The following is a 26,644-nucleotide window of genomic DNA, read 5'->3' as shown; positions in this document are numbered from 1 at the left end:
AGTGCCAATCCAGAGCTGCGAACTGGAGCCACAATCGTGGCAGGGCTGTTGTTTCCAGATTTCGCACTGGCCCCGTGCACTTCTGACCACGGGCGGCCCAAGCCGGGCTTGAGAAGCTGTCACAAAGATGTCCTTATCACTCGTGTCACAGAACATCGCTGTCATGCAATTACCTGGAGGGATAAACAGCTGCCAGTGTTACCTGCCACGGTGCAGCCATACAAAACTGTCCCATCCCAGTAGGAATTCTCCAGAGGCCCACTCACAGGGCTGCCCCACACCGAGACGGCCGCGGGGGCCTGTGCCGGGCCACCGCCCCACACAGAGGGACACTTCAGCCCTTCGCTCCAACCCTCACGGCAGGACGGCCAGCGCCCCAGGGAGCTCGGGCACATAGGCGGGATGCCGAGGGAGGCAGAAGCCGCCCCGAGGGTTCGCAGGGACGCGGGCAACGCCCCGGCCCCCGCCCGCTGCCCTGCGCTGGGCGGCGGCTCCGCGCTTCAACATGGCGGAGTTGCCCCGGGCGCGACTCCCGCCCGCCCGCACGGCCCGGGCACCCGGGCGGGGCCTGCGCTCCCCCCGCCGCGCCGCTGCCGGCACGGAGCCCCCGCTGCTGCGGGAGCTGCTCGCTGAGCTTCGCCCGCGGCCCCTCGCCGAGGGCGCGGCGGGCTCGTCACGCCCCGCGGGCGGAGTGCACCGCATCCCCGGTGGCGGCGGCGGGGAGCGCCGGGAATGCCGTGAGTACGGGAGCGAGCCCGGGGCAGCGGTGCGGCCCGGCCCAACCCGGCCCGGCCGTGCCCGCTTCTCCCGGCCCCTTCAGCGGGACACGAGCAGCCGCTGCGGCCTCCGGGCCGCGCCCCGCGGAGCGGGATGGCCGCAGTGCCTGGGCAGTGCTCTGGGCGGTGGCACGGCGGGGCGATGCTCCTGTGCCCGAGGCGCTCCCGGAGAGGCGGCGGGACCGTGCACCCTGCAGTGCCGGGGCAGCGCGGGGCCTTCCCGCGGTACGGTGCCCACGGCCAGGGAAAGGCGCCGCGTCTCCCCGGGGTGCCCGAGGCTGCGGCTCCGGTCTGTGGAGGCACGTGCTGCAGAGTCCTCGAGGAACAAACAGAGGGCTTCACCTGGGGCTAAAATCCACCTAAAACCATTTGGATATGTTTTTGGGGACCATCTGCTTTCAAGGACTGTACTGCATTGTGTGGGCAGCCCTGCTAGGCTTTGTGCCTTTTTTTTTTTTTTTTTTTTTTTTAAACTTTTAATTATGTAGAAAGGAGGTGAAAGTAACTCTCATGTTTTTTAATAAAACGTAACGTGTATGTTGTCACTTCCATGCTCCAGTTCCCTTCCGATACGGACTCCTACTTCTTTAGGATTCCAAGGCCATTACCACTCCTACACGGTGGTTAATGCCTAACAGCTCTTCCAACAGAGGCTCCTCTTGGGCCTTCAGGCATTGTATTTCTTTACAACTTGGATTGTAGGAAAGAGTGTGCTGGCATTTGGCATTCCATTTGCTCCTGTGCTACCAAATTCCCTGTGTGCTATGCCCAGTGTGCTGTGTAAATCTTATGTAAGTGTAAGAAAAAGAAAATTTTTAAATTTAAATTTCATGTGAAAGATACAGAATGTAAGAAGTACCAGACAACTGTTTGGTTTCTTTTGTACTGACAGAGGCAAACACCAATTGCTTGTAAAATGTTGCTTTGGATTTAATGTCCCACTATACTAAGTTAGAGAGCTACAAAGCAAAGAAGCAGGGTGAGATTTGTTTGTGTAGATAAACACTGAAATTGGTTTCATTATCTTCATTTGATCTCATCCTTGCCATTAAATAATCCTCCTGTAGTCCGGGTTCAGGCTAATTTTTAGATTTTTTGGTAGGCAAGGAAGGTGCTCCTCCTTCCTTTCCTGCTCTCATGCCTAACTATCAATCTGCAAGAGTGCATTTACTGAGACATTTCCTACCAGCTTGATACCTTCCCTTTTATTTCTGTCAAACCAAGCACAGCTCTATTAAAATTTACAGAGGAAGAAGCTCCCAAGGCAGAGTTTTCTTAATGCTGGGTGTGTAACCACTCCATGTCCATTTGGTCAGGATGCTCTTGAGCGTTGTGGCTGTATTGAACTCCCTGATGATGGCTCTGTGTCTTTTTTCTGGGGAAGCAGTGAAGCAAGGTACTTGGGGGTATTGTCAAATTTGTGTTAAAGGTGCTATATCCAAAGAAATAAATAGGAATTTGCATGGAATATTCTTGATTTGCAGGTACACCTACACCAGCAAAATATGCTCCCTGCAAGGACAGTACCAGCGCAGCAAAGTGTGGGAGACATTGCCATCGTTTTGAGGCTGAAAACTGCCCCATCTCTCCTGCCTGGTGAGTCTTGTTAGTCCTCAAAAGCACTCTGTCCTCTTCCCTGGATGTTCCTTTTGCTAGTCAAGAGTGGTGATGGGGAGTGAAGACAAAATATGAGAATTGGTAGTATTACAGACTGGTGCAGTGGTTCCTCTAATGAGATTTAGTGAGTTTGTAAGAATGCCAAATACTAGGATCTGGTTTTGCAATTTATTTTATGATAAACTCAGAGATTGGATTGATTGTTTTTTTCCAGAGACTATGCCCATGTGAGCTGGCTATGCAGCAAGGGTATCAGGGTGAGTGAGCAGTCACATAAGGTACAGAAATGTTTGAAGAAGGCTGTTGCTGGGCAAAGGCAGCTAATGCAGGCAGAGAGAATTTTCTTGGTGGTCCCCTACATAACAAATCAGTCATCTGGCTGTTTGCAAAATACAGACTCCTGCAAAAGAAGTCCTGTAGATAAAGGAAACTAGTTTGGATTTGTAGTTTGTTTTTTGTTTTGGTTTTTTGGGTTTTTTTTTTTTGCTTGTTTGGTTTTTTGTTTTTTGCTTTGTTTTGTTTTTGTTTGTTTGTTTTGTTTTTTGTTTTTTTTTCTTGTAGTGTGTTTGGTTTTTTTCTTTCTGCTGCAGTGGATCTGCATTGCTTTATTCTGTTAAAAGTGTTCTTACTGAGATTAAAATCAGGGAAATGAAGGAGGAGACATATAAGAATGCAAAAAATCAGTCTTAGTTCAGTTCAGGAAAAGGTTAGAGAACAAGAAAGTCGGTGGAAATATTCCCTGTGCCCACAGCTGAGGTGGTGCTGCAGGGTTTGCTGCAGTTACAGTGAAAGCCCCAGAAGACTCTTCAGTAAAATGTTATGTCACTTAGACGTTGCTCAAATCCTTTTGATGCAGGTATTGTTGGAAAGCACCCTTTATTTGTTATGCAGACTAGGCCATAGAGGATTCATGAGGAGGTGAATACCTCCTCGTGAATTGGTAAATACTGTGTGGAATATCTGAAATGGGATTTAGGAAAAACATAAAGGTAAGTTTGCATCTGCAAAAAGGCTTTTTTCCCCTTATATTAAAATACGGAGCCTGTGGTCCAAGCACTAATAATCTGTATTCACGTTTCTATTTTCTGTCAGTAATTCTGAGTGCTCACTGCAATATCAGTTCTTGTTTGAAATCTATTCTGTGTTACTCTCACTTGTGTTTGTAAATGACAAATGTAAGATCTGTGTGGAGCAAGGCAGGTAATTAATCAGGAAAGTGTGGATACCCAGCTGAGTTGTCTTATGATCTTAGTTGTACTTTCCAGTCAGTGTCTGCTGGGGGACTTAAAGGAATGCTGCTGGATTTAAAAAAAAACCCTGATTTAATTCTAGAAATATCATTAGCTCAGATAACACAGAGTTGAAAAACTAGAAAGATTAGATTCTTTAAAAAGATCAAATATTAATGTATTAGAACTGTGTGTTTAGCACCTGTGAATGGTCATTTTTACCATTTCTTCTGTGACTTTAGCCAGTCTCCCTTACTGGAAAACATTCCAGGTAAATACAGGAAAATGCATTTCTGGGGATAAGGAAAACCTTACATTATAAGAGATTCTGGTAATTTTTAATTAAAATTATTGTAAAGCAACAGTAAGATAATGTATGTAGTTGTGTAGGAGATATGAATAACAGTTGCAAATAATGTATGTTCAATTTAGCTGTAGTTATGCAAATGAAAAATAGAAAATTGGAAAACACTGAAGGCAAAAAAGAGTTCATAAATAAAAAAAATAATTGGAACTTTCCAGGGGTGTAGTTCAAAAACAAAACTTAGTGACAAAGATGCCAGCTCACATATTTGGTGCTTTTTATAGAACAGTTGTTATTATCCCTCCATGTGTTTACTCCCTATTAAAAAGATCAAGATAATTTGTGTGAGTAATACCTAATTGCCTTATGTGGAGTAAGTTTTATGTTAGGGTTATAAAAGAAGGATCCTGTAGGGAGGCAGAAATCTCTGCCATTGCCCCAGTGCTCTCCTCATTGCAGCTGGTCTCTACGGGGTGCTCTTTAGTAGTAGAAGCCTTTTCATAGAATTTCAGGTAAGTTGTTTAAGTTTTCCCTCCCTAACAGATTAATAACCTGTGAACGTTCCTCTTAACCAGAATTCTTATATTAGTTACTGAGAAAACTTATACTGGGACAAGTGATTTGAGCTCCTTCCCAGCTCAGAGTGAAGAAGATGGGTGAAAACACTGCGATATTCCTTCGTTAATACCAATTCTGTGAAGAACTTCTTGAAAGGACAATGTAAATATTTATACTTTCCAGCTGCAGTTGTTTGAAAACAGATCTATTCTTTCAGGCTTTGACTGATTCCCCAGGATGTTTGCAAAAGCAACTAAGAATTTCGTGAGAGAAACTGACAGTGGAGGTGACTTGATCCCTGTCTCCCAGTTGAACGCCTCAGAAAAGCTGCAGCTTTTGAGCTTAGTTACGAAGAGGAGGAAATTCTGGTGCTGGCAGAAGCCCAAGTATCATTTCTTGACAGTCACCCTGAGTGATGTGCTTACTGAAGACAAGCCAATAAAACCAGGTAAAGCCATACTTGGGCAGCACTGTTAGTGCAGATAAAAACAGTACAATCCCTGATCTGTTTTGTTATTATTATCAATTATGTTATTAGAGGGCTCTTTGTAGAGGAATGCTCTGAAGGAATCCTGCTTCCATGGGAGTGAGATGAATGGATCTTTTCTTCATTTCACCATTTATGTAACTAAAACTGGTAGTAATAAATGTTGGTTAAAAAAGGAGAAGGTTTTGCCTGGGTAAAGTATTAAATTTAGTGCTGAAAGCTATGCAGTCCTCCTGTTTAATAACAATGCTGTCTGCAGCCACAGGAATATCCCTGGAATATTATAGAATATAATAGTATGTGATAGTAGTGTGAAACTGTACTGTGCTCCAGATCAAAAGCAGTGATTAAGCAATGTCTTGATGTTAGTAGTCCAGGGAATGCTTCCAGGCCAGGCCAAGCGAGTTTTAACACCCATTCTGTTTGTCTTGCACAGACTGTTAAAAAAGGTTGACCCTTGTACTTTTTTCTTCATCCAACTATAGCACTCCCACCCACGTTTTAAGATTAATGAGATGGAATCCCATATTTCTGGACTTGTCATAATTCCATATAGGAAAATAGATAACTCTCTAACCTGAGATGTTAATTGTAGCTAGCTTGGAAAATTAGCTGATTCTGAGTCAGTTCTCTGGTTTTTAGGTATGTAAAATTCAGAGTTGTTTTAAACCAGTTAGATTTTTCCATTTTTTTCCAGTGAGCTTTGGGATAGCCCTGTGATGAGATGTCTCAAAATAATGCCGAAATACTTGCATTATTGTACAAGCAGGTCTGCTTTGTTGTTTGCTTTGTAGCTGAAATAACTTTCAATCATTCTTTATAAATATTTCATAGTGTCTGAGTTCAGCACTTCAGTCACCTTGTTTTCCTAAAATGGCAAAATACAAAAGACCGTAGAGTAAAGCTGATGAAAACATGAAGAGATCAGATGCAAGAGTTGTAGAGATGTAAATTTCATTATTTACCTCTTCATACTGTTCCTTGCCCTCACTAACTTGTCATATTTTCTGTAAGTATCTGTTTCTCCAATCACTTAAGGACAGTTTCAGCACTTCACAGAAATTACTGTTATTGCTTTCCTAGTGATTGTGGAGTCTGACTTTGCAAAATACATGGGGAAGTTTGAAGATTATGTTCAAGGAAGTATTGAAACATCATTTTTGAAGATCAACCTGGGAACTGGAGGGAAGGGTTATGTGGAAAACCAGTCCTCATTTGGAAACTTGAGGAAGCAGGAGATTGACTTGCAGCAGCTTATGAAAGATGTCAAGGACAGGTATGTTTCTAATGTGGGTGTTGTAGTGGCCAGGAGAGATTACTGAGCTGAAAAGACTTGGGCCAGCTGCAATCACCAGCCTATTGATTTTGTTGTTTTTATTGTTGAAACTGTGTTGTCACAGTTTGAAAATTATTTTTATTGTCAGCTTTCATATTCATGACAAATCATTTATACAAAAATTGCAGTTTTCCATATTTTGAAATCTTATTAATCAGACTTTTCCATTTCTTGTTTTAAAAACATCTCTCTGTAATTTCATTTTTTGTTTCTGCATGAATTTCTACCTGGGACAAGAGCCAAATCCTCCCTTCTTTGGGGGACTGTACTGAGGTAACAGTCTTGGAAAAAAAAATTAGTTCTCTGTGTTACTGAGGCATTGAATATGGAAATTGAATTCAGAACTGCTAATGTTCGTATAAGCAGGCTTTGTCGTTTTGTGTGTGTGAGTGACCATGCTAGAAAATCGGATTATTTGAAGTTAAAGAAATAGCAAAGATGAGCAAGAACAGTCAAGGCATATTGTAACCAGCTGAACGAAATATGGATCTGTTGGTTCCTGTTATACATGTATTAACTGAGGGGAACCATATTCTTTTTTTTACAAGATATGCAACACTTCCTCACTTCCTCTCCTACTCTGAAATAGGATCTATTTGATGTTGCAATGAGAGTGTCATGGACCAAAGCCTGTTTGGCAATGAGCTGACAAGTCAGGGGTCTTCTTTCTATTGCAGACAGAATATCTGACTCATGGGAGATGAGGGTGCTTTGTTTGTGACAGCATTCTACTCTAGATTTGTAGCAGGGGCTGTAATGAATTTAAATAGCCTTTGCTGATGCTCTGAAGATGATAGATATTTGCTATCAGTGCAGAAATTGTCAGAAGCAATGTAAATTTGCTTTAGATACACTGATGTTCTAGAAATAATCAATTCTCCATTTTCATGGGAACAAATGGGTGTTCTTTTTATTGTGAGTGTTCACAAGTCAACAAATTTATTCTAATAAGGCATCTTGCTCTCTTTGTACTAAATGTGTTATTAAAAGCAGAAAATACTGGGCTAAATATGTGTACCAAGCCTGTAAAATTAATCTACATTTAGTATCAGGGAAATAGTGTCAGTCAAGATTTAGAGTCTTGTTACTAGCACTAGATAGAGTCCTATGGAGAAACAAACTAGAGTAACTTTGATTTAAGATCAGTAAGCTTTTACTTGAAGTTACCTGTTCACAAAAAGAATTCTCTCACAACAAATCATAACATCTTGGAGTTACAATCCTTTATGTAACTAAAACTCGGAAATACATTACCTTGAGTGTTGAAAATCAGTAGCTCTACACTGATCTATGTGTAACTGTAACTGAAGTTGATGTGTGTGCCACTTCATGCAAGGCACTAGGTCTTAGTTCATAAAAAAGGTGTTCGTAGCTTATTAAAGCTTATGATGCACGGTGTATAATTGAAACCAAGTCAGTCTGCCTTCTTCCAGGTCACTGAAAATGATGAGGATAGCAGAATTTTTATTTTTTTTCTCCAGTGTAATGCAGAGGCTCACTGGAAGTTGTTGGCATTGCCTTATAGATGAAATTCTACTTACTCGTTCATAAATATTCTATGATTTATGATTGATTGTGTCTGAGCTTCAAGCTTTCATCTTGTTCATGAGTATTGTGTGGAATTCAGGAGTGCTGGTGCCTACAAGTTAGTGATTTTTGGACACAAAGCATTACAGTACTTATAAGAGAATATTTACCTGTCAGGCCTCCTGAAATACGAAGCAGCAAACTGTTGATGTCATTTAACATGTGGTGCTTGTGCTTGAACATTTTAAAAATTAGGCTGATTAAGTCAAAGTTGCAGATTAGTAGCAGTAAATTCTAAAAAGTCAAAGCTGATGTGCCTTTTAAAATACATGTCGTCAGAGTTGAACAAGCTGGAAGTTCTCAGTGGCAGCAAATCCCTTTCCTTTCACTTCTTAGGTGAACCTTATGAAGGAGAGTCCTCCCGATTTTTTAATTAAATTCCAGATGCTGCATTGGCTCCTTTTTCTGAAAAAGGGTGACAGCTGAACGGTGTGGGATGAGATGCTTCCTGGTTTGCAGAAGCAGTGACGTTGTAAATGCAGAACACACTTATTAACATAATATGCCATACCTAAAATAAAGTTAAATGATAGTTTTAGGTACTCAAACTTGGCATATGTCCCTTTGCATTATTTTTGATTTTGTATTACATAGTGCATGCTAGTTCACAGAGCACTGTAACATACTGATACATACATGATTCGGGGCAGAGTCCTGTGCCTTTAGCTCCCTTGGATTGCTGTGGATTTAAGAATATATTTCATTCGCTATTTTAAGGCTTTCAGTACTGTCTGCTGTAAGGTCCTCTTAGAGAAGTTGATGAAGTGTGGGCTGGTTGAGCCACTTTTCAGTAGTGCCCAGAGATAGAGCAGAAAGCGGGAGGCAAATCTGAGACACAGGAGGCTCTGTCTGAACATCAGGAAACTTTTCTTCACTGTGGGGTGACTGAGCGCAGGTTGCCTGAGGAGGCTGTGGAGTTCCCCACCTTGGAAACATGATCCTAGGCAGACTAGGTGGCCCTGCTAAAACTGAAAGATTAGACCAGATGACTGCCCAACCTCAACCATTCTCTCTTCTTCCCTCCAGTGGAAAGGATTATGAGGATATTATAATCTGAACTTCTCATATATTAACAAATTTGCTTGCTTGTTTTTACCATTTCACTAAAAGTGATGGAAGGTGATTGAAAGAGAAGTTTTGAGAGGAGAGTGATAGCAGTTAGTCAGTTCACATCAGCTGCAGAAAAAATTGCCTGTCATACTTCCATCATTTTGTGTGAATTATTCCTAACTCTATGATTAGCATATTAGGAAAAGAGTTGTGGTTTTAGCAGCATACTCTGGCATGGCTGAAAGATACTTTCATACTGTTGCATATGGCACTTTAAGTGAATTAATGAAAATGCATATTATTGTCCATATTGAGACAAAAATAAATGTCTGTTCTTAATCTGAGTACAGTGGAAATTAAGACAATTTTGTGATGTATTGTTTAAAACTCCTTGAGTATTTATGAGCATGAGGAGAGAACCATTCAGTTTTCTACCTAAGCTACTACGTGAGGTAATATGAAGTCACAAAGTGTTGTGAGATGGGATTGAATAAAAGCAATTGTGTGTGCCTGTGATTTAAAAAATAAGGAGCATGTCAAAAGAAAATAGAGAAACTACCTGTCACTTGCAGTCTGAGAAGTCTCTGGTATTCTTAGGGAAGATGTTCTGTGAAGTATGTGTCAGGTTGTTCTGTAGGGAAAATAGTGAAATGCTATCAATATGCTGACTCTTGCAGATGCTGTGTTCTGTAAGAAGTAGGTCAGAAAGGTTATATTTGAAATGGATTAACAAAAGAAACATGCATCTGTGCTTGGTGGAAAATGACAGAGTGAGGTCTGGTAGATTTTACACTCTGGCACTCGTCTAGAGGTCTCTGTTAGAGGAGGAACAAAGCTGGGCGAGGGCTCTCATTTGCAACAAGCAGTATTTATAGGAGACATCAGACTGTTGCACATTATAAATGAAGTGGAGAAGAGGCTGTGAGCATGAACTGCCTGTGTCTCTGCAGCTGGGAGGGGAGGTATATTGAAGTGACATTGCCCAGTACAGGACTGAAAAGGTTTTTTACTTGTAAGTAGTTTGGACTAGTGAAAATTTGTGCAGACAGGCAGCAGTGGTGATTTCAGTGTGGGGATTGAGAACAGTCACAGCAATACCCATTCTTGGTATTTTAGGAAATTGACAAACACCTTGCTTTGAGGATTTGTGGATGAGTTGCTGAGACGTTAGACAGGATTTGATGGAAAAATAGTCCTATGGCCTCTCCTTTGTAGGAAATTAGATCAAATTGTGTGCTTAAAAGAAAGACCCTTAGCAGTAGGATTTAGAGCAGGCTCATGCTCTCTGCTGTAACTGTGAGAGCCTGCTATATTGCCAAGTGTTGTCTGTTTTTTCTTGTCTTTATTTAGTTTCTGCCTTTCTTCTTTTCTGACTCCTATCTGCAGCAAATTGCCTTTGTGCCTCTATTGTCTACTGCTTTCCTAATGCAGAAAGAAAAATACTGAATGAAGGTGAAAGAAGTCTTTGCATTATAGGAGAGTAGAAGTGTTTAATCCAGTTAAATGTGGAGTGAGACCAAAACTCAAAGAAGTTTATTTTATGTACATGTTGGACCTGTAAAGCTTCCAGCATAGTAAATCATTGACCTCAGGAAGGTTGCTTAAGCAGAACAAACAATCAAGCATAACCCCATAATTTGCATCTTTAAAATAATTTTTATTTATGCAGACTTATACTCTGTGTGTTGATAATGGGTCTTGGCAAACCAACATCTCATTATTTTTCTGTAGTGTTATTTTTGAGTGCTTCAGCTCAGCTCCTTGGGGTGGGATGGATAATGATAATGTAGTACAAAGGGCACAGGGCTGGTGGGGCTCTTGTACAGTACAGAGTGAAAGAGATGGTAAGAGCCATGGTTGTAGAACAGAAGTAAAAGCTCTGAAATAAGATCTGTAAAATAAAAAAAATGCAATTCCTGTGCTTTGCATGCATGTATTCTCAGGGATTTAACTCTGCCATCTTGTGTTATTCAGATACTTTCTTACATTCAGTGTTATGCTGGCAAGTCAGTTCAGTTCTTGCAAAAATACAGTCCTAGACTCAGTGGCTATTGCTCTGATTGTCAAACTTTAACCGTGTTGTGGTTTGGTCTTGATGACTGTTTTCAATGATAATTTAGATAAGCTGGATACTTGCTTACCTCATGTCATCTCCTGTTTGAGTTGCTGAGGAGAGCAGAATATTTTGCCTTTAACAAACAGGCTGTGCCCCAGTAATAACTCAGGATGTACTCAAATGCAGCCCTACAGTTCTGTTTTATGATAGAAAGTTCAGTGACAAAAGTCTAGAGGAGAGCACTTAACTGTGCTGTCCTAGAAGAAAAGGTTTCTGTAGCTGTGGGTTTGAAAGCTCTGAATTTGGAGCTCACTAAACTTACTGGGCAGAGGAGAACATCATTTCTGAGGGCTTTACAATGGGACACATCGCCCTGAAGTCATTGGAGCCTTGGGGCTGTGGCAGTGGCTGTCTCAGGCACACATTCAGCTCTGTGCAGGGATCCCAGATCACCTCTGGGCACTGCCTGGGGAGTGCTGCTGCAGCAGGTGGCTCTGTGTCCCTGTGTGTCACTGTCACTCCATAGCCCTCAGTGCTGCAGCAGCTCCTCCAGCCTTGCTTCCAGGATTTGTTCACCACCCCTCTCTGCAAGTTAAGGACATCTTCTGACTCTTCTGCTCTGCTTCTCTGCAGCTTCTGCTGCATCTGGACCTCAAAGCCAGGAGCGTGACAGGGTCTGAGCCAGTCCTGCCTCAGGCAGAATGCTGTAGAAGCAGATGGAAGAAAAAGTCTCTTGAATTATTTTGGTAATGCATTGACCTAGGGTTAGGTTATATTTTGTATGCTTCTTCAATTAAACACTTATTCAGAAATAGCAAATCTTTATTTAATAGGTATTTTTCTACCTCTGATTGTTTGAGGGTTTTTTCCTCTAAATTTTGGAGATAATCAGCAAGTTTGTCATCCTCTTAAACAGTCAAAAAATACACATGAAAGCAAATGACAAATTGCTTTTGTGCTGCTTCATTGTATTTTTTTTGCCTGTGGCTCCCTAGGTCAAATGTTAAAACTGCTAGTTCTTAATGTATTAATTCGTGTTTTCAAGAAGTTTAGAGCACACCACTTTAGAAACATAAATAATTATTATGTGGTATATGATAGGCTGGATAGATGTAACTAATGGTTCTGGTTTGGCAGACACTTCTAAGAACGGTGATGTTTGTGGTTGCTTGACATTTCTTCAATTTTTACTTAATCCAAAGGTTTATTGCATTCCAAGCATAAAGCATGACTTTGCATCGAAGGAAAAAAAAGTTATATTAATAATCTCAGGAATGTTTGGGGGTGCTTTTCTAGTGGCTGCTGCATTGCTTCAGAGGTATTTTCTTTCCCTTGTCTAAACAATCAACTTTAAGGTTTTCAGACAGTTCATTCCAACTGATTGAACTTTCACATAAGCATGTAGCTCTCCAAAGATCAAAAATTGCCTGAGGATATTTTTAATTCAATAAAAACTCCAGCTGACTTCAGACTTACGTAGGCTGCATAAATTCAAAACTCCAGAATCTAATAAATATAAAACTTTTTAATTAAAAGTGGAGATATCTCGATTTAAATGAATTGGAGTCAGACATGTCTTTCTGTCATATTTTTGGGAAATTGCCATTTAGCTCCATGAATAGCCATTTACAGTAGAAGGGAAGAGAAAAGACTGAATAATTTGAGTCAGGTGTAGCAATCCCTTAATCTTCCAACAGTTTGGCTAGACTACCTGTTCATAAAAAATACAACATCTCATCTGAGGACTTCCAGTGAATGTTTTCAAAAATATAATATAATTGACACATTTTAATCAATTAAATACTATTAAGAAGTTGCTTTAACCATTACCAGAAAGTCTGTTAACACCCTAAAAGACAAGGTAGTGATTTTGTAACATTTTCTTAGAAAATAAAACTCCTGTATTGTTTCTGGGAGTTAACTTCCAGTCATCTGCTCATTCTAAGAAGAATCTAATGTTAGAATTATTTCCAGCAGCATTTAAACAGATGCTGAATTGTGCTGTGGGGTAGAGATGGTTTAGTAAGTTGCTGCCTGGGCTAGAGTTTTGAGCTCCCTGCCACATTTAGTTTTTTCTTTAGACTGTGACAGTCCTGGTCACCAATTTTAAATTTTGAGTCTATACCAGTGAATTACACGGGACTTGGAAGCAGGTGGGGTTTTTTTTTCAGTAACCCCAGTCTCAAAATCAATGAGATCTTCTGTGTTTTCCCATTCAGCCGTTTTAAATTCTTGGTCAGTGCTGATCCCACTCAGCCTGTTGGGAGTTTAAGTGAGCACTGAAACAGATTGATAGCAAACAGCGAGGGTTGGCACTGAGGCATTGCTGTGTTTGTGCCCCCCAGCCAGCACCCCCTGCCATGGTCATGGTAATGTCAGTGCGAGCTCACACTAGGAGAGGATTCAGTCCAGTGTCCAAGAGCCTGACTGGTTGGTTTTGTTTTACCCAGGAAGCTTAAAGTTGCCTTTAGTTCCCTCCTGTTTTTTTTCTTTGCTTAGAAAGTATCCAGACAACTTCCATTTTTGCTCAGGGTAGGGAATCAAGAATTCAATATGTATGTGAGGACTTACTGTGGAATACAGATATTTAATACTGCCAAATAACAAAAGAGGACATTATAATTTTGAGGAGGCTGCTGATACAGAAACCATTGTCATTTTTACAATAAAAGCTTCTTCAAGCAATTAAGAAAAGGTGGTTATTTTTGGGGTTTTTTTTTCACAATTATAGTATTGTTAATGGTGTATTTTCTTTTTCAGAACAATAGATCTAAAGAGTAGTTTACTTCAGCAAGTAATAGAAAGAAAACGTGAAGTGCTGTGCATCTTGAGAGAAAAGATAATCACAACTCAGAGGTGTACGATATCTGAACATATCCAGACAGAAGAAAAAATCAGTGGTGTGCTGGGATGCACTGCAAAAACAATAAAGGTAAAAATTACTAAAAATTTGCAAGATACAGAACATTTGCACATTATCTGGGAAGAAATTATTTCTCCAAATGGGCTTTTTTCAGCACATTAAGAAACCACAAAAAATATTCCAAACTGCAATGCTTGGCTGTGAAAATTCTGTATGGTAAAATGTTTTTTCCATTGCATTTCTGGCAAAAGGTGCCATGTTTTCATATGAGCCTGGAATGTAGTTTCCATCAATACTATCAAATTGTGATTCTGTAGATTCTGTTTCTCTGTAGATTGCTGCCAACAGCAGAACATGAAGCAAATCTAAAACAATTCATTGCAAGTTGAATAGCAAAATGCATTGCTGAATCAAGTTTGTGTGAAAAGCCAAGTAATCGTTCATCACAAATGGTTACAGTGTCTGCTGAGTTTTCATATTTATTGGGAAACTGTTTGTTTTCAATCATGGGAGTAGAGATTAACTGCTTTATGGGGCTATCTGAAAAATTGCCTATGAATTGAGAAGGAATTACCAAAGTCAAAACATGCTCATTCATTGCAAATTTTTTTTAAAGCTGGAGGTTATTCACTTCTGTGTGCAGTGTGTGTCCAGTTGCAGGAATCCAGGAGTTGCAGTGTAACAACCCTCTGCATGTGCCGCCTTCCTGGTACCAGCCTCCAGCTGGGCACAGTAGAGTTGGGCAAGGCAGGACACTGAAGTGAGTGCCCATTTCCTAGTGACATGGGGCTTCATGTGTGGCAAAAGCTGAGCCTGGAGCTCAGCTTTGTGCTAGGACAGGGTAGCTAAGAGTGTGAGAGCTGCTCTTGACATTGTGTTTCTACCTCGCTCTTCATCTAGTTCTTTTCTTAGGTGTCAGATGTAACGTGTGCTTTGATGAGACATCATGGAGAATGAAGCATATTCTCCCTCTGTATTTTTCACCTTAATTATGTGTTCAAGCTGTACAGTAGCTGAATCAGATAAATTGTGAATAAATCTGTCTTTTAGGTTTCAGTAAGTGAAGATGGAAGTCTGGTGAAAGATTCTAGTGTGATCCTTGAAATTCCTCCTGCAACCACTATTGCCTACGGTGTAATTGAATTGTTTATAAAGCAGAATGGCCAGTTTGGTAAGTGAAAAGCTCAGTTTTTGTGACACACAGTTTAGCTCTGGATAAAGCTGTTTGCCAGACAATGATTTTTATGTTTCCTTGTGCCTGAAGGTGATCATGTTGTATGGTGTCCTTTGCCTTGATAGTTATTTTTGCTAGAAATGCTGATTTAATAATTTTAAAACTGATTTAGTAATGCTTTTTCACTTGCTTGAATGCACTGTAAACTCAGAATGACTTAGGTTTCAGGGAATGACAGGAGATCATGTAGCTCAAGCCTCTGCTCAAAGCAGGGCCAACTTTTGAACTTTGACTAAAGTTCAGAGTTAGATCAGATTGTTCATGTCCTTATCTATTGTAAAGTTTTGATTTATCTCCAGAGACAGAGATTCCATCACTTCTCTGGCTTGTTACTATGATTGACCACTGTGGTGGTAAACTTTTTTTCGTTAGTATCTGCTGTTTGTTAGATTGCTCCAGTCTGTGAATGTGGGGCTTGTACATAGGTGTCCAAAGCTGGACACAGCACTCTGAGTGCACTTTCCCAAATTGAAAATGCAGTTCCGTCAGTCCAGCAGATAGAGTCTTGTCAGTACAGCCCAGTATGCAGCAAACTTCAATAACTGCAGGGGCATGCTACTGATCCTCTCGGATTTGTTGTCCAGGTCTTTTTCTGCAATTTTGCTTCCAGCCAGCTGGCCCTTGGCCTGGGCTATTCCCTTCACCTGTTGCAGAGAGTGACCTGAATGTAAATCAATTGTCAACCAGGAATGTTGGAACAACAGTCATGTTAAGAACAGAATCATATATACAGGACTGGAATTTAAACGTTTCTAGCTTACATTTTCATTTAAAGATTGTCCTCAGAGTGGTGGCAGAAATGCCCTTGTCATGTTTTCTGGTCATGCTTTACTTATGTCAGGTCGAATATTTTTCAGATTAGAAAAAAATGTTGAAATTGGCTTTGGGGGAAGTCGTATCTCTGCTCTGCACAATCACTTGGATTTTTCTTTCTTGTCTATCCTCATTTAAACTCACGGACCTAAAGGAGGTTTCAGGGGATGTTATGCAAGGAGGAATAAAGTCAGATATTTTATTCCTATTTTATTCTAGAGCTGGAAGTTGAGAAGGACTGATGTGGAGAGAAACAGGAGGTACATTGAAGAAATAATCGGAGTACAGTTGAGATTTGAATCCAGGGATTAACTCTCCATCATACTCCTTCTGAAATTAAGGAAGTCAGTAGGCTCAGGAATAGAAGTAAATATTATGTAACCTGTAAAAAGTTTCTGAAAAGTGGAATTGCTCTGATGTAGATGAACACGGAGATAATAGCAGAGGATGGTGATGTCATGGTTATAATAGAAATGTAATTCAGAGTAATGAGGTGCAATTAAGGCTGTCTGACTACATAGTTGTATAGCTGATAGCCTACTTAGATGATTTCTACATGAAATTGTGATGTCCTGCTAGCTAAGAATACATGGGTCTTGTTAATGATGTATAGTTCTCTGCTCTTTTTCCACTTCTTCTTTTTCTGCTTTTTTTTTCATATTTAATATTAACATCTTTAAAGCTTCAAAGCCAGCACAGTTTGTTTCATGCTTTATCTTAAACAACCTATGTCCTGCCTCTTTTCTTTTTTAATTTGTGCTATTTACCCTTGCCTGAGTGCCATTGAGAAGGTAAAGGGGAGGAACTGACAGCAAAATTAGGGCTTTGCCAGCAAGAGTAGCCTAAACTTGAACTTGTTAATGTCTGAGCAGCAGGGATTGGTGTCTGTTCATGGAAATAGAAATAACCTTTGAAGTTAAATCCAAGGACTTAATGCAGTCCTTTCTCATGAGACTGAAAGTGACCAGTAGCAGGTATAACCTAATGGTATTCTCTTTACAGATAATTATGGAGTAAGATGCATGAAAGCTTTTGATTGTTTCTTTTTCTTTGCCATTGCCAGTACCTGAGTCATTCTCTAAGGAAGATGGTATATAAATTTTCTTCTAACTCTTCTGACTAATGTGACTGTACATACTTGGATATTTTTAAAAATAAATAAAATAAATTTTAAAACAAGAAGAAGGATCTAATCCTTTTCTGATCCATTTACCATTGTGCTTTCCTCCAATCATTCTATGTGATTTCTACAGGCTAATTTTCCATGTACTCCATGTAAAAGTTGTTTCTGCTAAGGCTTTGCAGTTTTGTGTCTCTAAAGTTGCACTGAAATGCCTCTTGTTCTTGCTTTACAAAGCAGGGGATATTAAAGCACCCAGCTGATTTGTTTTGTTCTGTTCATTGCTATATGTGTGTGGCTTGCTTTTTCTTAAATGTCTGTAAATTAAACAGTCCCAATATATCCACTTTTCCACATAAAGGAGTCTCTTTGATTGTTTTCACTGATAATCTCAGGTTTTCTTGCATTTTTGTTAACATTTCTGAGTAACTAACAAACTCTCACTGCACTGTTGGAGGTTTGTCATTGATAAATGTAATAGAATTCAATACAGAATTAATGAACAGTCCTCTTAATACAGAATTTTGAGTTTTTTCCTGTGAATTGAGTCCTATTACAAGATTTAACAACATCATCTGCAAAGTTTGATTTCTCTTATTAGCATCATTTTGCCTCAGGAGGGCAGGCAGTTTATTAGCACAGTCTTCTTCCTCATGGTTCATGTGAAAGCCTTGTTGTTTTCAGTGACAGTAACATGAGTGAGGTAGCCTTGTGGTGCCTCGGCTGCTGTCCAGAGTCCCGTTGCTTTGGCAAGTTCTTAGCCTGTGTTAATCGCTTTCTGCTCTTCTGTAGCTCCTTCTTCTCTGTGAAAGGTTATGCAAGCATAAAGGTTTGTCTTTCTTTCTCTATGGTAGGGATTTCTTTGTCTGCTTTCCCTTTGAAAAAGCTTTTTGCTGATGGAGTGCACTCCATGCTTTCTCATCTGCTTTGAATGTCCTTAATTTAGTGAGACAGACTCTTAAAACTGCAGAAAGGTTATATTTAGGTTTTGTGCCTGGTACATGTGAGCACTGTGCTCAATTAGTTACATTTGTTCCCTTTGCTGTCAAGTATTACTTCAAAATTGAGTTTCTTTTGCTAGCCTGCCTGTATTCTCCTCAGACTGGCTGCAGAATGCTGTGGGTGCACATTCAAATCTTACATTTGAGCCGATAAAAGATGATCAGAATATGCATTGGGCTTTGACTGTTTTCTGCATCGTTAGGGCACAGTGCTGGACACACGAGCACAGATGTTGATACTCCGGATTTCTCAGCATAACTCTTACGAAGGCTCCCTGTACCTTCCAGGAAGCCCTTAACTTCATCAGGCTAGGGACACTGGGATGGCAGGACAAGGACAGTCCTGACTGGGAGAGCTTGGCCAGTGCTTGTCACCAAGATGAGGCAGAAAGGGTAACCCAGCCACAGCATGTTATTTCCTCTGTGAAGTTACTGAAGAGAACCAGTTACTGCAGAGTGATTCTGTTAGGAAACATCCCTGGGTGATGTCCTTTAGAGACTCTCAGAAGTCTCCTGTTCATTTACCTGGAGGACTTGAGGATGGACGTTGGGCTTGGCTGAGGAAGAGGAGTCTGTCAGTGCCATGGCTTACTGAAGCTCTGTAAAGGACTCTGAAGAATTCTTAAAAATCTCAGAGAGTACTTTCATGTGTCTCCTTCATGGGTGGATCCCATTGCCTGCATTACAGCTTGTGTCTTAGTGGGTAGAAAACATACAGACTGGGGAATGAGAAGCTGGAGAGCAGTGCTGTGGAAGGGGACCTGAAGGTCCTGGTTGATGGCAAATTGAACATGAACCAGCAGTGCCCTGGCAGCCAGGAGGGCCAACCCTGTCCTGGGGACATCAGGCACAGCATCACAGCCAGCAAGGGAGGGATTGTCCTGCTCTGCTCTGAGCTGGGTTGGCCTCACCTCGAGTGCTGAAGGCAGTTTTGGGTGCCACAATGTAAGAAAGATCCTAAACTATCAGAGAGTGTCCAAAGGAGGGCACAAAGATGGTGAAGGGCCTTGAGGAGAAGCCGTGTGAGGAGCAGCTGAGGCCACTGGGTCTGTTGAGGCTGGAGGAGACTGAGGGGAAACCTCACTGCAGTTACAACTTCCTCAGGAGGGGAACAGGGGGGACAGGCACTGATCTCTGCTCTGGGGTGACCAGCAACAAGGAATGGCCCAAAGCTGAGTCAGGGGAGGTTTAGGTGGAATATCAGGAAAAGGTTCTTCACCCAGAGGGTGTTTGGGCACTGGAATGGGCTCCCCAGGGAAATGGTCACAGCACCAACGTGACAGAGCTCAAGAAGCATTTGGACAACAATCTCAGGCACACGGTGTGACTCTTGGGGATGGTGCTGTGAAGGGCCAGGAGTTGGACTTCAATGATCCTTGAGGGCCTCTTCCAACTCAGGATATTCTGTGATTCTGTGATGAAAACATCAAGAATTCCTACCTACATCTCTTGTATGCAGCATTCCGGTTTGCAGTGTCAGCAGGAAGTTTTCATGTTATTTTCTGTCTATGTTAATTTAGTTCACAGGAGCTGGTGTCACATTCTGTAGGAGGCAGCTGCACCACAGGTCTTCTGTCTGTACACACTGTACCAAACATCAGGGCTGCAGGAATGCTCAATAATTCACATGCACAGCAACCACTGGCATTCTCTCCATCTGGGAGAGATAAGACATGGAGAAATGACATGCAAGAGCACTAGAAAATACAAGCTGTCATCTCATTCAGTAATTGCTTGTGTATTTTATTAATTATTGGTTTTGATTGAATTTCTAATTACAGAGTTCTGTCTGCTAGATGAACAGCAAGGAGGTTTTGAAAAAGAAGGCGCAGAAGGCTCAGCTTATCCTCATTCAGTTCAACTCAGAGATGCTTCGTTCCTCTATCAGCCAGATGCTGTTGATAATGAGATGTACTCTGGGGCTAAAAACCTCGTTCCCAGTGATGCTTCTATAAGTATATTGAAACAAGGTATTACCAGAAATGCTTTACATGATTCTATTACAGTGAATTAAATAACCTGATAGGCAGAAATAATCTGGTACAATAGTAAGTAAAAAAATCTTGTTAGTTCATTTTAATAGCTCTTATCAGGAACTCTTGGGGGAATGCACTGAAAGAATATAAAAAAATCAGTTTGCACTAAGTGTATGCAGACTATTTCCTCTGAACATTCCAAATCCATCTGTCATAAAAACCATCTTACAGAGTCAGACAGGTTTTTTACATTCCAGATAACCTCTGCAAGTTTAGAAAGGGTCACTGAAAATAGTTTCTTATGATTTGAGAAAAACTCTCAGTAATGCTTCTCAGTTACAGGTTAAGTCTCAAGCAGACATCTCCCTTGCCTTCACTTAGCCTTGTTATTTTCTGAGAAGCTTTATAACTGACAAAATCAAAACATTGTTTAAATGGGAGTTTTCAAATTGGTATGATGGTCCAGGTACAAGTTTTTATTGTAGGAATGTGGAAAGAAGAGGCAGGAATTTTACTTGTGGAATGAAAAAAGGGAAGACCAGTCAAGGCCTCAGAACACACTGTGCTTTCCATCAGTTCTTGGTGGAGTTCTTACAGCTGGTTCTACTGATTAATATCACCTCTCCTGTCTCTAAGTTTCACCCTTGGTTAATGGTTGTTCAATAAACAATATATATAAAACACTCGTGAAAGAATGGTATGCCACAGTTCTATTTTTTGTTTTAGTTTGACATACCTATTTGCTTGCTTAAAAGGCTCGGAGATTTATTTAAATAATTTAATCTCTACTCTCTCTTGGAAAAATAAAAAGCTAAAAAAAGTTTTTGCTAAAGAATTTGGAAGTACATTTAATTCTCTGTTATTTGTATAGGTGAATTCATACAGTTGCATCAGATAAAGAAAATATCTGCCTGTGGCTGGGCTTTTTTTTTTTCCTGGTGAAGTTACAAAGGACACCTTTAAACAGAGCATGTTTCTTGACTGGAGTGACATGAAGGAAGATTTCTTTTAAACAAATTTGAGAACATTTGTATGCCCACATTTTTGGAATGTGAAAAAAAACCCAAAACATTCCAACCTTCCCGTTTGCATTATTGATTTGAAAACTTCATTTTTTTTAGCAAAGTGGTAATTTTATGTCACAAAAGATTTAATTTCAGTATCATAGTTGAATTGTGAGAAAATGAATGCAGAGCAATCCCTTCTACTTAGTGAGTCCTCTTCATTCTGCCATATAAATGAGCATTCTCTGGAGATAAACATTGAAGTGAGAGACTTAATATGTAATTAGTTGGTTAGCATTAAATATTGACTTTTAAAATACTAAAAATACAGTACACCAAAATCTTGATAGTTAGTAACTGTTCTTCTTTCTTAATGTTTGAATTGAGGTTTCATTGGCTCCATAGGAAATAACAACAGATCTGTTCAAGCCTTGCATTTTAACTTGTGCTGATGGAAATCAGGATGTTGAGGTGCGGTGATGAATGAGCTTAGGAAACACATAGCAAAATGTTATTTGTTTTTATTGGCATTTGTGTAGAAATACTTAATTTTATTTTCCACTGCTTTCTTGGGAAAGATCTGTCACAGTTGAAGACCCAGTTCCAGCCCTTTGTGAAGCTTCCGGAAGACAAGCAAAGAGTTTTATATAAAACGCTTTGTGAGCTCTTGCTGCATGAAGAAATGGTGTCTGCCCTGGGGGACACGGTAAGATGAAGAACCTTTGGATTGCTTCCTAAAAGTAATTTCAGAGTAGTACTAGCATTCTCTTTTGCTTGAATTTTTCTCTTTTCAAGAAATTCTGCTTATTCTTTTGCTTTCAGTTGGATGATATCTGCACAGGAGGCAAGCCAGATCTGGAGGAGTTAAAACTTGAACAACAAAGAGACCTCCTTGACTTCTTGCAGCTCTTAGGGTGCAGTTTACAGAGTGAGCTGTTGTTGCAGAAACATCAGCCTCGGGATGAAGAACTTTTCTCAGCTGCTCACCTTCTTGTCAGTGCTATATCTGGTATGTTGTGAAAAACCCTTTTTAAAATTTTATTTTCCTTTTAGAAGCTCCCTCCATGCTAAAGCTTTTATGGCTTTCTTTGAGCAGTTGGTGAGCTGCATGAACATAAACTGTTCTCTTCCCTTTTTATGAGTTCGATATACTATGCTTAGCATTCCTGGCTGTGAATTAAATTCAGCCCTCAATCACTGACAGATTTTGTGTGTAATTTACACATTCCCCCAAGACTGCTCAACTTTGCTTCTGCTGAGTGTGAGCATTTGCAGTTTGGCAAACTAATTTTACTTAGTGCATGTCACAGTCCTTCCCGCCTAAATGCTGAGAGTTACAAATTAGGTGTTGTCTCATGTGTAACAGTGTATATTGTTCAAGTGCAAACTAAATTTAGCAAAAATGAGTTTAAAACAGAGACACTGCAATTAGAGGGTTGTGTTGCAGCTGCTGAAACAGGATATTAAACATAAATGTCAAACAAATGCCATCCTCACAATCTAGTTGGCACCACAGTGTTAATTAAAAGCTACCTGCAAAGTCCATGACAGACATCCCTGGATTTTTCTGTTTTCTCTTGTATATAAAGAATTCCCTGACATTAAGATAATGAAGGGAAGTCCAGTGTAAATTGTGGCACTGTGCAGCAAAATGTCAGTGTGCATCCATATATGCACAGGACCCAGGTGGGAGAGCTTAACTCGATTTGTGGAGAGAGAAAAGAAACAGAAAACAGAAACCTGCTGATGTGGTAACAATTGTCAGATGCCGTTAACAGCAGGGCACAGTTAATTGAGTGTGTTGCATTATTACCTGACTTTGGACATAATGTCTGCTGCTTAAGTCCAGGCATAAGAGTAGCTGGATCTAGATTCAAAAGCTGTTTTATACCTGTTGCTTGTGGTAGGAATTACAGCCCTTTTGTTACAGAATTGAAGGGCATAAAGATAGTCCATCTCCCAAGGCAGTCTCAGCAATGCCATTCCTCTCAAACTGTGCTTTGCAGAACTTAGCATCTTGTATGGGTTTTGGGAGCATAGGTTCTTGGTTTATTCAAGGCTTAAGTCATTCATCCAGCCTGCAGACTCGGAGTTAAATACTGAGGAGATACTTAGGGAGGCAGCAAGGATGATAGGGAGGAAACCCTCTTTTTACCAGTGCCTTTTCTCAAAGACAGAGATAGTCAGACCCTTTGCCTATCCCATTCTAAGAGGCTGGGTCAGCCTCTTCAAAGTATTCAGCTGAGGAGGACCTGCTAGGTCCCTGATAAAGCTCCTGTTCCAGCAGGCAGCCTAGTGCAGGGTTCACGGGAAATGATCTTTGCCTGTGAATGTGTCCTTCACAGAGCTGCCTGATGACACTCTTGTCCTGCTGCGTGCCTGCTGTGATCTCCAGGTTGTTCCAGCCTTGTGTTGTTTGGTGAGTAACAGAGATGAGGCCGTGGCTCGTGGGCACAGCAGCAGGGAGTGGCCGTGTCCTTGGCCATAATTCTCCTCAGTAAAGGAGGAGATACCAAGATCCAGTGGGAATTTGAGCTGTAGGCAGTGCTTAACCAAGGTCAGAGTCTGATATAGCAAATGAAGCACAGAGTTTACTGCAGGTGCATACCTAACTTCTGAATATTGCTGTATTTGGGAGATTTCATGGCTTGTGAGCAAAAGAAAATTGTAACTTAAGCCCTAGTTTTATTTTTCTAATAGTCTCACTGTTTGAAAGTCTCGGTAACAGTAATCACCTCTCCTTGGGACACAGAAATTTTGCTTTGATAGCAACAGTGCCTGGACCTTGGCAAACCCTGAAGTCTCAAAACTCTGAGGCCATTTATTGAAACTGCTGTAGGAATGGTGCAGGGCATTAGAGTAATAGAACACCTCTCCTGTGAGGAAAGAATGAGAGAATTGGATTTGCTCAGCCTGGAGAAGAGAAGGCTTTGGGATGACCTAATTGCAGCGTCCCAGTACTTGCAGGAAGCTTACAAAAAAGATGGAGAGTGGCTTTCTACGAGAGCTTTTAGTGACAGGACAAGGAGGACTGGATTCAAACTGAAAGAGGGTAGGTTTAGGTCAGGTTCTGGGAAGAAAGCCTGAGTGGTGAAGCATTGGAACAGGTTACCCAGAGAAGTCTGTGGATGCCCCATCCCTGGAAGTGTTCAAGGCCAGGTTGGACGGGGCTTTGAATAACCTGGTCTAGTGAAAAGTGTCCTTGCCTGTGGCAGGAGGATGGGAACTGAATGATCTTTAAGGTCCCGTCCAACCCAAAACATTATGATTCTGTGATTTTTAAGCTTTTTAAAGTCACTTACAAAAGCAATAGTAAAATCCTTTAAATATGTAGGGGCAAGGGGAGTTCTGTTTGCTCAGAGTGACAGGTGAGTGTGCAGTGAGAGAAGCTGAACTCGGAATGACACAGCAGGAGAGATGTTTCTCCTTAAAGTGTGCCACAGAGCTTTGGTTCTGGATCAGTACGTCGTACTTGTCAGGGCTAATAGCAAAGGGAATCTTGACCTTTTGCTGCTGCCTTGTCAGCTCTCTGGTGGTTTTGTATGAAAGAACTGAGCTGTGCAATGGCAGGAACAGCAGTGCTTGGAAAATGTTTTAATGTCTCTGTCTTTTGCTCTCTCTCATGAATACAGCCTAACGTCGCTTCAGCCGATGGCACTGTGGCACTGAGCAGTCCTTTGGTGGCCACTCTCGCTGACAGAGGAAGGTTTGAGGTCGTGCAAAGGCTGTTTGCTTCATCAAACATTAATCTGGAAATGACAGAGTCTTCTGTAAAAGCTGTAACTATGAAAGACCCGAGATTCTTCCCACTTGTTCTTTATGTTGCACTGTATGGATTTCATGCATTAGGTGGGAATGTATAGGAGCTGTACTGAGTATCCAGTTTTTGCTCTAGCCTGTTGTTTCTTCTGTAGCTCTGTAATTTTGGTGTGATTGGAATCAGCTGTAGAGCTGTTCTGTTGGTACTTAGGGCAGCACACCCAGGAATTAGGGCAACCGGGGGACTCTGCAGTTTCAGTGGAAAATACATAAATAAGGTATGAAGGGAAGAAATTAAAAAAGAGAGCCATGGAAGAGAAATTGAACATAGCTGCTCTCGTAGGTGTCAGATCTGCAGGGCAGTGAAAGCCGGATTGCTTGCATTAATATGCATGGGAGAAAACAGCAAGTACAAACTGCTTTTTGTAAGCAAGCTAACAGGCAGACCCTAGAAACCCAGGGTTCTGCAATGCAGCAACTGCTTTGCTCCTTTAAGCCTGGGTGTGCAGAATGCCTTCACTCTGGAGGAAGTGCAATGAAGGGCTCTTAAAAAGGTACTCAGTTAGATTCTCTTATTAATTATTGTTTGACTTTTACGGATGTGAACTGCACGCTGCGGGAAATAACAAAGCCTCTTTTTCAATCACCAAGACCACTTTAGGGATTTATACCTCTGAACAGCATTTCTGTTTTCTGGTATGTTCTCAGTCATGTTAGCAAGTTTCAGCTGTTTAAACTGCATTCTGAGCTTCAAGGTATAGCAATGCCTTTTGTTGTGTGCACATGAAGGGTTCCTGCTGCACACCACAAAAATGATCATTTTACTCATATGACATTTTCAGTGCAGATATTTTGCTTGTTTCTTTGACTAACAGCAAAGTATTAGTAAAGCACTGTGTGCTTGAATTGTTATGCCTGTTTTTTCATCATAATTTTTTGTAATCGTGGATGGAACAGAAATGCAGCAGAGATCACTGTAAATGTGGGCTTGGGAAGAAGATGTTCCCAAGTAGGTGGAGTATCAATGCTTACAGATGAAATCGTGAGATGACCGAGAGACAAACAAGCAGGCACCTGTGTGGGGGTGATCAGTAACCAGGCCCTGCAGCGTAGCTGGTGGGTGGAAGTTCTGCTCAGTTTCCTGCTCTATTCCCACATGGCCTTGAGCAGATTGTCTAAGAAGCCTTGAAAAAGTCACATCAGTTCAGCTTTGCTTGAGGACATGGACTTTGCAGAAAAGCACTACGATGCCTTTGCATTCCCTGAGAGCTCAGGATAGCTCTGGGATGTGGGCTTTTCTGCATCTCATCTGTTAAGTGAAGCTGGTGATGTTGCCTGAACTTCGTGCTGGTGTAGAAGGAAAGATCCTTTAGGAGCTGGAAGCATGGAACTCTGCTTTTGGGAGCGGTGTGTAAGCGTGAAAGTCGTTTTTGCCCATCACTACTAAAGATTGCCTCTGTAATCGGTTTATGAAAACTTTCTATTAAATGCTATGTCAAAATAGAGTAACTTATGCATGTAGTTTCCATTGTTTTTCTTTTGGGGACTACATCTTTGACAAACAAGTGGTTCCAGTCTGGCCTCACATTGCTTTTTCAAGCTTTGATGTGGTCTTCCCTAGCAAAGGAGGTGGTAAAAGACCCATCTCACAAAGGTTTGATTTCACACCCTTACTTAACCTCCCCAAAATAGTGTTTCCCTTTGGCTTCCCCAAGAGGAAGGTTGGAGAGTCCATACCTTGGCAATGGAGGAGGAGGGCAGCAGCCTTTCAAGGAGTGTGTGCTACCTGCAGAGGCCAGCAGGCTCTGCCTTGCTGCCAGTACCCAGCACTTGCCTCCTTCCAGCTGCTCAGTCCTTGTCCCCTGGGCTTCATC

At 41.2% G+C, this 26,644-nt stretch overlaps 1 protein-coding gene across 1 annotated transcript; it reads left to right on the top strand.

Annotated features, from left to right (window-relative positions):
* Nucleotides 1-569: 569 nt before the first annotated feature.
* Nucleotides 570-26,283, top strand: GSDME (gasdermin E). Its single transcript, XM_088163120.1, has 11 exons — nucleotides 570-737; nucleotides 2,261-2,372; nucleotides 4,702-4,932; nucleotides 6,055-6,247; nucleotides 13,761-13,932; nucleotides 14,914-15,034; nucleotides 19,813-20,001; nucleotides 21,590-21,717; nucleotides 21,834-22,020; nucleotides 23,357-23,430; nucleotides 24,644-26,283. The coding sequence occupies exons 3-11, from the start codon at nucleotides 4,722-4,724 to the stop codon at nucleotides 24,872-24,874; spliced, it is 1,506 nt and encodes a 501-aa protein (XP_088019246.1). The 5' UTR covers nucleotides 570-737; nucleotides 2,261-2,372; nucleotides 4,702-4,721; the 3' UTR covers nucleotides 24,875-26,283.
* Nucleotides 26,284-26,644: the final 361 nt, after the last annotated feature.

This window comes from Sturnus vulgaris, chromosome 1 (genome assembly GCF_052056855.1).
Source record: "Sturnus vulgaris isolate bStuVul1 chromosome 1, bStuVul1.hap1, whole genome shotgun sequence".
Lineage (NCBI taxonomy): Eukaryota > Metazoa > Chordata > Aves > Passeriformes > Sturnidae > Sturnus > Sturnus vulgaris.
The sequence above is the reverse complement of the archived record's forward strand: the minus strand, read 5'-3'. Positions and strand labels throughout refer to the sequence as shown.

What these genes read in the sequence shown, in the direction of transcription:
- GSDME (XM_088163120.1), top strand. Translation starts at nt 4,722, where the DNA reads ATGTTTGCAAAAGCAACTAAGAATTTCGTGAGAGAAACTGACAGTGGA. An exon ending in GCACTGCAAAAACAATAAAG is followed by an intron (nt 13,933 to 14,913) that starts GTAAAAATTACT and finishes TCTGTCTTTTAG; the next exon opens with GTTTCAGTAAGTGAAGATGG. An exon ending in AAAGCAGAATGGCCAGTTTG is followed by an intron (nt 15,035 to 19,812) that starts GTAAGTGAAAAG and finishes TTCTAATTACAG; the next exon opens with AGTTCTGTCTGCTAGATGAA.